We start from the raw sequence: 12,653 nt of genomic DNA, 5'->3' as shown, positions 1-12,653 counted from the left end.
AATGCTTTGTAAAGTATGGTACCATTTCTGTCAAGTTTGAAAATAAAAAAACAATGCCATCTGTTTTTATGGATACATAAATATATGTATTAAGAGGATAGGAATCCATCCATGTGAGCAATAAATACCAGATTCAAGACAGTGACTATCTTAGGGCCTGAACTCAGGAAGCAAAGAAGTGGGGTTAAGGAAGGGGACGCAGGGGCTTCTTCTTCTTTTTTTTTTTTTTTTTTTTTGGTAGGGGGTGGTAATTAGGTTTATTTACTTATTCTTGGAGGAAGTACTGGGGATTGAACCTAGGACCTCACGCATGCTAAGCACGCGCTCTACCATTTGAGCTAATCCCTCCACCCCCAACAGGGGCTTCATTTTTATCTTCAATTAAAAAATATGATTCAAATATGGTAAAATGTTAAGATATTATAAAGCTGGGTGTTCCGTACAATGGTATTCATTTAAAAATTCTTTTTTCCCCACATTTGAAATTTTTCATTGGAAAAAAGAAGCACTTTGATTCCCTAAGATGCCTATGATTATCTATGTTACCATATAACAACAACTATCTCCTTTCATCTCTATGCTAGTATCTTTTCCCATAGCAGGCTCTGATGCTCACTAGCTCAGTGACTTTAGGCAAGTGGTTTAAACCCTCTGAGCCTTCATTTCCCCATATGTTAATTGAAAATATTAATAATACCTTCTTCATAGTGTTGCTGTTGGAAGAGTAACAGGGCTTAGCACAATGCATATGGTAAGTGTTCAGTGCTCACTCATTTGATTCACTCATCTAACAACCGTTGCACATCTACTGTGTGCCTGGCACTGTTCTAGACACCAGGTGCAGAGAAGGGGAAAAAAACAGACAAAAATCCCTGCAATTATGGAGTTTACCATCTAGTGTAGGGAAGCACATGATAAAGAGAAATAAGTTCACTACATAATATAGCAGATGGTGTTAAGTGCTAAGGGGAGAAATAAAGCAGGAATGTTAGCTATAATTGCCTATCTCCTGTCTGTCTGTCTATCTGTGATGTTTCTCTCCCTTTCATCAGTCTCTCTGTATCTCCTTTTTTGCCTTTTCCCCCTTCTATTTGCACTGCTTCCATGGCCATGACACCTGGCACTGAACTATTTATTGTCTAATAATCTTAAAGATTGATTTCTGCTTACTAAGGACACTGTAGCTTTTATGGAGTCAGTGACTGAGCTTTAAGTTTCCTTTGTACTCAGAGCACTTAGCACAATAGTAAGCAAGCAGCAGTAGTTCTACAAACTGTCCTTGTTTGAAAGCTGACTGAAAATTATCAGACCAATTGGGTAACAGACCAGAGCTATTAGGAAGAGAGCTCGAAGCCCCAAATCAACACTTTCCCTGAAGTATTGGCCTCCAAGCTCGGCTCTGATGTTTTCTAACAGTGTGGTCTTAGGCAGGTTTCTTAACCTCATTAGATCTTTGTTTCCTTATCTGTTAGGCAGGGGTGTTGTATAGATGATTTCCAAGATGCCTATCCATACTAAAACTTCTAAGCCCATTTTTTTGCTATCTAGGTTTTTCTGTTCTAATTCATTGTTTCACAATGTCTTTTGATCTGTCTCCTTCTGTCCTATCTCTTTCTGTCCTTATTGACTTAGAGCCACATCTCAGGAAATATTTCTTCGTTTTGGAGATCCTTTCCTTTTATGTATTTGATGCTATCTTTTGACTTCTTTGGTTCTATGAACAAAGCAGTCACATCATAGGCTCTTAGAACAAAAGGGATCTTAGTTACTATTTTTTAAGCATCTAGTGTGTAATTTTCCTCATTATGGTACTTCTGTAACGTAGATTTTACTGTTCCCCTTTTAGAGACCTATATTGTGTGATGGAAGAACAACTTTAGAATCAGACAGTCTTGGTTTCAAGTCCCATGTCTGCCACTTAATAGTTATGTGACACTGGGCAGTTACTTTACCTCTCTAAACCTCAGTTTCCTCTTCTGCAAAAGGAGATTATCATCTCCAGTGGTTGTGATGAGGATTAAATGCAGTAATAAATCTATAGTGGTTAACACAGCAGCTGCCACAGAGCAAGATTTCAATAAATGGCTTGGTTTTTGGTTTTTTTTTTAACATTTATAAGGAGTAACTGATCCAAGGTCTGAGTTACTAAGTGGCAGAGCTGGAGCTCAAACTGGGCAGTTTGATCCAGCCCCAGGCAATTACCTACAATGTTGTACCTCCTCAGTGGTTCACAGACTCATTTGGGGGAAGTCGATGGAAAGTTTAGTTTTGGAAGCCTGCATCTCTGGCATTGGGGGCTGTGGCTCACAAACCCGAACCTTGCTGAAATTCCGAATGGGGTCGAAAAATAGACATGCACTCTGGGGATGGAGGAAGAATGTGGAGAAAGTGTAAAACCGTGGACGTGGGCCTGGAGCTCTGTGGGGCATGAGGATTGGAGGTTGTGGCAGTCTCTGAAGAGAGGGGGTATTGGAGTGGATGTGCATGACCTGCTGGGCATCCAGTGGCCTCGGGGTTGAGCCAGGGATTTCTTCTGTAGCCTTTCTGGACCAAAAGAATCAATCTATCTGAAATGAAGAGTATATGTGTATGCACACAGGAGCCAGGCACAATTAAACAGGAGAAGATAAACTCCACCAAAGAGGAGTCATACAAAAACCCCCAACTGGCCCCCATTGCCTTATTTTTGAAACTTGAAAAGGTATAGCACCCAAGTTAAATGGCCCTTCTGGGGACCAAGTCCTTTATTTTCCATCTGTACTATGAGGAGACTGGACTAGATAATCTGGAGGGGAAATGGGAACAGATTTTTGGAGCCAGACCAAACTGAGGCAAATTTCTGCTTAATTTGAAGGAGAGACACCTCCCCATCTGTAAGAGAGATAATACCACCTATCTTACAGTTTGTTGTAAGGATGAGACCTGTGTTGAGTGCTTAGCACATAGTAAGCATTCAGTAAGTGGTAAGTGTGACAACAATGATGATGATGACAATGACAATAATAGAGGTATTGATGACAATGATAGGCTCACAGGATAAATAATGCTGAAGAGTCTCCCTCTAAAAAAGCACACTCAAGGGAAATAGGAAGAGGAAGTCGGCTTGTAAATAGTGGGTGAGATGTTTTAGACACTTCGTGGGACAGCAGGATATGCATATGGAAATGTCCCTTTGAGAGGTGGAAACATGGAACTAGAGACAAAAGCTTGGCCCCTGTCTCTGACTCTGGCATCCATGAGGTCTTAAATACACAAACATGAGAGCTGCTTCCATATGTGGGTCGTTGCACTGCCCATGGTGGCAACATGACATGCAAGTAAAGATGGTTTTGAAGTAATGTATTATCTATTAATTGTGTCATCTTGCACAAGTACTAGACTTGCAAAATAGGAATAAAAGCATCTACCTTACAATGTAGTTGTAGAGATTAAATGAGAGAATTTTAAGACTCAGCACAGAGACTGGCACACTGGAAGAATCTTAAAATGTTTGTTCACATCCCTATTTGTGAAATAATCTACTTATCTAAATTTAAAATAAAGAATACTACTTGAGGATACCAAATCTTTCCAATGTAATATCTTTTATAAGAACCACATGCTAAACTGACATCTCAGAAACATTTAAGGAAATAATTCAGTTGTTGCTAATTTAAAATGTCATTTATGCTCCTGGAATTATGTCGTGTACATTGGTAGACACCAGTGAGCTAGAAGGCCAAGTTCCTGCCACAGATACCTTAAAGTCCTGCCAGGGAAATAAGATGAGCTTGTGGAAGAGAGAAAAATGCAAGACACTATGTCAACAAATGCTGAACAAGGTGAGGGGTGCTTGGACGGGGATGAGGCCAGTGCAAGTGTAAGAGCTCAGATGCACTTTGACAGACGGCTCAGTGGGTGCCGTTTTTGGTGGTGTCACATTAATAAATTGAGCAAGAAAAAGATTCAGTTGCCGTAGTGTGAATGACACTTACCTTATGCCAAACACCAGGCTAGGTGAGGAGACGGCAAAGGAGAGCAACCTTCGACCTCAAGGAGATCATAACTGAGTGGGGAATGCCAGTCTCAACAGATCATTGGAGCGCCTTGTAGCATGTTGTCGGCCAGGCAGAGGGGCAGACCTGAGCTGTCATGACTTACCTTTCTATTTGAATCTCCTCTCACCAGGGTCTTTTCACCTAATCCACTTGATGTTTGATGACTACGTTCTCTACCTGTTAGAATCCCTGCACTGTCAGGAGCGGGCCAGTGAGCTCATGCGAGCCATGAAGGGAGAAGGAAGCACTGGTAAGCTGGCATTTCACGGAATTGCCATCCGTGTCAATTTAACTTGTATCCTTACTTCTTTTTTTTTTTAACATTTTTTATTGATTTATAATCATTTTACAATGTTGTGTCAAATTCCAGTGTTCAGCACAGTTTTTTGTATCCTTACTTCTGTGCTCTGTGTTTCTTTAGCTTTGAATCCCGAAGAATTTAGTTATGGTTGAACAGGGGAAATTGTTGGAAACTAACAGTCTTTTTCTTCTTCAGAGTGGGCATGTGTGTACATGGGAATTGTCTTGCGTGTCACGATGGAGATGGGGAACTATCGAAGTTTAAGTGGAGGAATCCACATGACACAGATTAGAAAGAACATTTCATTTTTAAAGTCCCTTAAAGACAACTTGCCTTGACCTTTGGCTCTAAGAACCCACCTTTTCTCTACCCATAGCAGAAGTCCGAGAAGAGATTATCTTGACGGAGGCTGCCCCACCAACCCCTTCACCAGTGCCATCATTTTCTCCTGCAAAATCTGCTGCATCTATGGAAGTGCCGCCTCCCTCCTCTCCTGTCAGCAACGCATCCCCTGAGTACACTGGCCTCAGCACTACAGGTAATGAACAGTCCCTCAAAGGCATTGAATGGGAAGTTGATGTTTAAAGCAAGAGTCCTCTGGAAAAGTGTTGTCCCTACAACCCCCCTCCAGACAATGCCAAAACCTGAGTATCCTCCTGGACTTATGGACTACTTGCAGTTATTCAGTCATTCGTTTGTACATGTTCCTTACGCTTCTGTTTCAAGTTGGCAGATTAAGTACATAAAATCTCCACCCTCCCCCCAAAAAACCCAAGTCACTGAAATGATTAAAATGATACAAAACATAGAACACAGCCTTTCTTGAAAACAAGAAAGGAGCTCTGTATGAACCAGAAACTGAGAGGCATCTCCGGAAAGTGAGGCAGACAGGAAGCCCTACGCTAAGCCTTGGCAGCCCTGATCAAGGCAGGGGCAAGGGCCTCTGGGCAGAGCACAGCGTGTGCAAGTGCACAGGAGCGGGAAGCGTGGGGCTTTTTTTGGGAATGGTAAACTCTAGCTAAAATGTAGGCGGTGCTGAAGGAGTGTTATAATCCTGGAAAGGTTGAGTTGGAGTCACATCCTGGAGGATCTTGCATGCCAAGACAAGGTTGGAAAATGGAAGAGATGTTACAAGGATAATAATAGCTAGTTGCTAACGTCTGAATGTTGCTTTACCACATACAAAGGACCTTCTCCTAATTGTCTCCCTTGATATTCACAGTGACACTACATGGTAACTATTGTTCCATTTTACCAGGAGGAGAAGTAAAGGGTGAGAAGGATTAATTCCTTGTCTCAATAACCATAGTCAGTAGTTGTCATAACAGATTCATTCACTCGGTTATTCAGCAAATGTCCTTGTTCACAAGACTTGTGTAAATGGAATATACAGTAAGTGTTAGCTAATATATAAGAGTGTTTGTGTGTGTGTGTGTGTGTGTGTGCGCGCGCACGCGCGCATGCGTGCCTCCAAGTTTTCTCATATGGTTGCTGTGGGGATTAAATGAAGTAAGAAAAGCCAAAGTACTTTGATAACAGTGTAGTGCTATCCAGACAGAAAGGGTGACTGTTATGAGTGCCTCTAAAATGAGAGCTGCAGCCAAGAGTGCTACAGGAGTTCAGAGGGTGAAGCAGACCCTTCCCACCTGAACTCGGGCAGGCAGGTGGGAAGTCTTCAGGAGAAGGGTGAGACTCAAAGACAGCCTTAAAAGATGAGAAGGACCCAGCTAACAGGAGAGAGGTGAACACATGCTAACCAAAGGCAGAGACAACCTTCTGCTAAATGGGCCCCGGGTGATGGTGAGGCAGGTGAACAGACCAGCACCTGTGGAGTAGAGAACTTGGTAAGTCTGTGATGATTCATTAGCCTTCCATCCAAACCTGCTCTTCCTTTCTCCCAATTACCCCAAACCAAATCTAGGGGTCAGCTTTCCTCTCCCTCAACTCCTGTATTAGTTAGGGTAGGCTAAGCTACCATAGCAGATAGATCCAAACATGGATGGAGTTAACACAATAGAAATCTATTTCATGCTTGCAGACAGCACTGGCAGGGTGTTTAAGTCAGAGAAGAGAACTTGAATGTAACCATTTGAAAACACATGTTCCTCCAATAATAGGCTCTACCAAACCCGAGGGCAGTGGTTCTTGGAGTGTGGTCCACGGACCAGCAGTATCAGCATCACCTGGGAACTTGTTAGAAATGCTTATTATCAGATCTCATTGAAGACCTACTGAACCAGAAACTCTAGCTCAATTTCTGAGCAAATGGCTGGGCCCAGCCTAGACAGCCTCCAGGTGATTCTGATGCTCACTATCTTGAGGGCCGCTGTCTTAGGGCTCTGTCAAGCCTGCAACCAGCTGACAGAAATGGAAATTGGGCCTGGAGGAGGAAAACCCACTCTTACAAGCCCTAGCCTGAAGGTGGCACATGTCACTTCTACTTATATCTCAGCAGCGAGGACTTGGCCACGTGGCCTCATGTAACTGCAGAGAGGCAGGGAAATGTAGGATGGGGGTGGTTCCCGGGTAGGAAAAAGGGAACAGATTTGAGAGAGACAGCTGGCATTCCCACCACACCTCCCAGATCGAGTTGCTCTAACACACGTCTTGACTGACCCATTCCTTCCCAGCCCACTGCTGCCCTCCATTTGAGGCCTTCCCCACCTCTCATGGACATCCACAATGACTCCAGGTTTGAGTCTTCCTCCAGACCCTCACAGCATGGGCTTAGTTATAGCCTAGTTGCACTTTGAAGAGACTGGAAACTAAATTATTATTTTTTAATACCAAATAAATAGAATGAGATTGTGATACTTAGCTGCTGTGTTTTATCCATTCATGTGTTTTATCCACTTACACATCCATCCATTTATCTATTCATTTATCCAATAAATATTTCTCGAGTGGCTTCTATGTGCTGAACACTTCAGAAGCTGGTGATACGAACAAGTGAACTGTGGTTCCTGCCCCTGGGAGTTTACTGTTTGGAGGTTAGGGCTCTAATGAGAAGATGGCAGTTACAGTATAATGTAATGAGTGCTAAGTTGGGAGAAAGGTCAGAGTGTTAGGGGAGCACAAGGGGGACCTCCAGCCTATATCTGGAGGGTCTGGTGGAGCTGAATAATGAGAGAAAAGGTACTCCAAGCGGAGGAGGTAAGTAGTACAAAGGCCTGGAGGTGAGAGAGAGCATGTCATTTTCAGGGAATTTAAAGTATATATCCCAGGAGTCTTTTGATTAATTCTTTCCCTAAAGTTTCCAGAACCAGGACTGCTCAGAGAGGGAATGAACAGGTGCTTAAGAGCCTATAAGGTGCCTGCCCTCTTTTGCATGTTGCCAGAGGTGGAAACGTGCTAGCAAACCCAGTGGCCTTTTGTCAGGGACTGCTCAGGGGCCTGGGATATTCAGAGTAGTAATGAAAAGCAGTGTTCTCAGGGACTGGCTTTAGATCGAACTGTGACTTCACTTTGAGTCCACAGCTAGAGAGAGTCCTCCTCTTCTGTGGAAATTTATATGTGAACATCACCATACTTGCTTACACAGATGCACCTCAAATCTCGTTTTGTCTTCTACTTTGAGGAAGAAGAACATGACCACCCCCACCATCTCCCTCCCATTTTCTCTCCATAAGGGTTGTTGTAGTTCTGGCTTAGAAGGCTTAGGAAAAGTTGTACAGAAAAGAACAACTTTATTCACTGAAAATAAAAAGGGAAGAGAACTTGAGCACTGTTCACAGCTCTGCAGCTGCTCAGGAGTCCTTCCACGACTGGCATTTGGGGCAGCCATCCCAAGTCTCCCGCCTCACTCAGGAACGAGGGCAGTAAGAACAGCTAGGAGCCAACTGATCACCTGAATAATCCTGCCCACATACCCCCACTACTGCCCTGGGGGACACACACGTAAGTCAGTCGTGATAACATCCTTATTACTTCTAAAATAAACAGGGAAATTATGCAAATGAAACAGTTCTGCATTATGAAGCAGAAACAATTTGAGTGGAACCTTTCTTCCAGTGTAGCAACATATCAAATAAGGAGACTCTAAGGAAATAAGGGGAAGGAGGAGTGTGAAAGAAAGATTTCTAGGATCTCTTCATAATTCTCATCCAGCTAGTGAGCCTGCCTGGCTTTCTTTGTAGCAATGTGGAGCCCTCAAGGTATGGCAGGTGTGATAGTCAAAGTCACAGGAATATCATAAATGTGTTCAGAGATTTCTGTGCAATGTGTTCAAGAGTCGTAAAAGTAGCTTCTTAGAAATACAAATGTGAAACAGGTTCTCTTCAGATGAGTGTAACCTTTGAAGATTTTGGCACATTCCAGCTTTGTTCTCCGATATCTCGAGGGAGCATTAAAAATGTCATTCTGTATAAAACTATCTGTAATATTTTTCTCAAGTACCACTTTTGAAATACTTCATTGCTAAATTTAGACTGGATCCTGGCATGCATTGTGAGTTGTAGTCTTAGAGGAAATATAATTTCCTAACAACATGTATGGCTGTAATAGATACTATAATACAAAGCACAAATTATCCATGATAGACACCTAACTATTAGAAAATCTATTGTGGTAGGCTTCTTAAATTGGGGAATTTGTACAATTTTTTCATTGAACAATGTTGTAAATTGGAAAGCAATGATTATAAATCTTATAAAATGCATTTGCCATGTTTTTTCAAGTTAACTCAGCATATGGTTTTCATGCCAAGTTAATTTTTATTTCCATCTTTAAATGATTGCTTGATTTATAGACCATTACTTTCCAAAAAGAATACAAATGGTTAACAATAAAAAAAAAAGCAAACCCAAATTTTTAAAAGAGGACCCAAACCAGGAAACAAGAAATAAAGAGGAAGTAGAGAAAATTAAATAAAACAACAGTTGGTTGAAACAGTTTATTAACACCGTAAATGAAATTTTATGTGATCTAGTGATTTTGTTGGGTTTCTAGCTCTCTAAATATCATTGCTCAGATGATGTATCAAGTTCAGCTTATTGAGAGTCAAGGCCAATCAGGTGTCTGCAACTCTTCCACATATCAGTGTCTTACTGTTGACGGACTTGTCCCCATTTTTCAGCCGTGAAAAAGAGAATAGTATTATGTCTGCTTGGTGAGCACAGAGGAAATTAATTCATTGCATATAACCTTTTTGGGATATAAGGACTTGATATAAGGACTAGTGAATACAAAGTAGTGTAGAGAATGAGTTATGACTCACTAAGAAAAGAGCCACTCATCTACACCTATATTTGGCTCTATGTCCATACCTATATGTATTCCTAAATATGTTTTAAGGTAGTATGTATTAATTGCCTTTTAAAAGTCAGGGGGGAAAGGAGGTAAAAGAGAAGGAGAATCAGGCACCCCAAATTGCAGCTGATGCATGGCCTATTTTGATTGGGTTTGTCAGAGACTGTGGTAACACCATGATGAGAGGTTGGGTAAAAGGTTCCATTTCAATAGATTTCCAGAAGGTAGAATCTAGCCCATTTATCTTTTTTCCCCCTCTAACTGTGGGCTTTCCACCTCCCTCATAGCCCAGCAAGGTTCAGAAACCTTAACTTTCTTTAAGGAAAACTGGCTCTTTTCCTCCTCAGGAGCATGGCAGGTGGTACCCAACTGAGCAGCTCACTTAACATGAGACTGGGCTGCAATCTTTAATGCCTTTTAAGGCAAAATGTTAAGATCCCACTCTGTCCAGGTTGGACCACCGAAGGGTTCTAAGACTTCATTTATGATGTCATTTTAAGTATTCTCCCCTTCAGCAATGACAATAAAAGTTAACTATTAAACTCATGTTTTCAACTTCCCACCATGGGTTCCCTGCAACACAAAACCAGCAAATTAAATCACAGCGATGCAAGGCTGCCTAAAGAAATAAAGGCAAATTCCTCATAAATAGTCCTAACTGTAGAACATCTGGCCTGCCCAGCTGCATTTTCTCTGCATCAGTTGAGGATGTAACAAAGATAACTGGCCCCTAGTCTTTCCAAGTAACAAAAGCTCAGTTATTCTGAGGGCAGCTAAAGTGAGTGGGATATGGTGGACACTGCAGCCCTGCCACAGAGCTGCTATGACTCATTTATAAAACCTTAGAGTTGTCACTGCCAGGGAATTCCTCCTCCTCCTACACCCCTGTTGCCTCCTTTTCTTGGAATGGAGTTAGTAAATATAAGCTGGGGTTGAAAATAGATTGCTTAATCTGCCCCTCACTTCACACCATTCCAGGTCTTGACTTCCTGTTGGATTTACTCATTCATTCATTTGTTCATTCATTCAGCAAATAGTAATTCTGTGTCTAGTCTGTGCCATGTCTCCTAGGGTACAAAAGTGAAAAAAAAGGGCACAGTTGCTTCCCCCATGATACTTACATTCTAGTGGGTGTTAAGAGTCAATACAGAAGTAAACCACCAGGTAAATATATAATTTCAAATGGTCATAAGCACTATGAAATACCATAAAATAGGGACCCATCTTAGATGGCAGTCAGAGAAGGCTTCTCTGAGAAGGTGATATTTATCTGAGACCTGAGGTATCTCAAGGTGTCAGCTACATACAGACTGGGGAGAAGAAAAGATCATGTTAGGTAGTGGGGAACAGCATGTGCACGGACTTGAGGCAGAAAAGAGCCTGGCATAGTGAGGACTGACGGCAGGAGAGGAAAGTGTGGAGAGGGGCAGGGGCCAGATCATGAATCAACATCTGTCTCTGGGAACTGATTCATTTGCTGCCCCTGGTCAGTTTCATTGGTCAGATTTTGGCCTTGGAACTATTGGTAAAGTGTAACTCAAACAGATGAAGTTTTCAGCTTCAGCAAATATTCTCCTTAGACACAGCTACCTTATGATAGATGATAGCCAGTGAAGGTAGGGAGATGTGCGTGTGTGTGTGTATGTATAATCTTATATATAAATAAAAATTTAAAAATAGATATGAAACATAAGATCTTCTTTCCCTTCTCAGTGTTGAAGGTTACAGGAAATGCTTGTTTAGCATCAGATACCCTCAAGCAATGCTGCTCAAATAGAAATTTCTGTGATGATGGAAAAGTTTTTTGTTTTTGTTTTTGTTTTTTTTATCTGAGCTGTTCAAAACAGTAGACACTAGCCACTTGGGGCTTACTGAGCACTTGAAATGTGGCTAGTGCAACTAAGGAACTGAATTTTTAATGGTATTTAATTTTAGCTAATTTAAATTTATAATGGCTACTTTATAGGGTAGGACAGCTCTAGAATCTAGACTTACTTAAAGGAGCTTATTTCTCAAAAAGGTACTAACAAAGACTTAAGTTAGCCCAAAACCTGAGCCACATCTGTGATGGGTCATGGAATCCTGGTGGGGAAAAGTTTCAAACGATTTAGTCCAAGATCTGAAGGGATGGTATGGCCAGGTAGGCTAGGAAGCAGTTTAAATTTTCACAAGTCTGTACCAGAGTCTTATAACTTCTGATTTTTAATGGCTCTCAGCATGTAGGAGACATGATAGGAGGCAGTGTTTCATCGAGCCTTGCTACCAAAGCTGCTCCACAGACCAACAGCTTTGCCATCACTGAGAAACTTGTTATAAATGCAGAATTGCTGGCTCAACTCCTAGTCTCCCAATCGAATCAGATCTGCATTTTAACAGGACATCCCATGATTCAAATGCCCATTCAAGTGTGAGAGGCAATTGTTATTGTGGAAAGGTTACGGAGTTGGGCAGATCTGGGTTCAAATCCCAGCTCTGCCACTTACCTGACTAAGTCTTGGGTCTCAATTTTCTCACCTGAAAAAGGAGGGTAGCACTACTTACTTTAAAAGATTGTTGTGAAGATTGAATGAGTCAATATATAAAAAGAAACTAGTATGAGGCCTGGTGTATGTTGGATGATCATTCACTCATTTGTTCATGTAACAAATAATTACTGATTACCTATTCTGTTCTAAGCACTCTCCCTGTCCTGAGGCACCCCCTTTCTAAGCACCCCCTTTCAAGATAAAAACCAGAAAAACAAACAAAAAACTTGGGGAAGAAGAATGTTTTGTTGGGGTTGGGAGGGAAAGAAAATGTTCCTCTCTAGCAGTTAGTTTTAATATAACATGGACAACTTATCTTTATAGGATTCTCAAATACTATAGAATCCTTAGAGGATTCTCAAAGATCAGGGACTTTCACCGCTGTTCTCAGGCTTTTAATAGCAATGGGGAAATGGGGAGGGGAGAATAGGAAAGATACAGGAATTAGACAAACAAGGAAGGTTTGTTACTGTTTTATCAACAAATAAAAAGCATTAGAGCTCTTAAATATTAAGCACAAACTGTTAACTGAACAGATTTTCT

The 12,653-nt window shown here is 41.5% G+C and overlaps 1 protein-coding gene across 5 annotated transcripts in view; it reads left to right on the top strand.

Moving 5' to 3' along the window:
* The window catches only part of RFX4 (regulatory factor X4), a 130,750-nt gene that overhangs the window by 102,669 nt on the left and 15,428 nt on the right, over positions 1 to 12,653 (top strand). For 4 of the 5 annotated variants that reach the window (XM_031683158.2, XM_072973068.1, XM_031683159.2 and 1 more), the window contains 2 exons: positions 4,168 to 4,287; positions 4,715 to 4,876. In XM_031683158.2, coding sequence (XP_031539018.1) covers positions 4,168 to 4,287; positions 4,715 to 4,876 — 282 coding nt within the window. The remainder of the gene's footprint in view (positions 1 to 4,167; positions 4,288 to 4,714; positions 4,877 to 12,653) is intronic. The other variant, XM_072973069.1, reaches the window with a different exon arrangement.

This window comes from Vicugna pacos, chromosome 12, assembly GCF_048564905.1.
Source record: "Vicugna pacos chromosome 12, VicPac4, whole genome shotgun sequence".
Lineage (NCBI taxonomy): Eukaryota > Metazoa > Chordata > Mammalia > Artiodactyla > Camelidae > Vicugna > Vicugna pacos.
The sequence above is the reverse complement of the archived record's forward strand: the minus strand, read 5'-3'. Positions and strand labels throughout refer to the sequence as shown.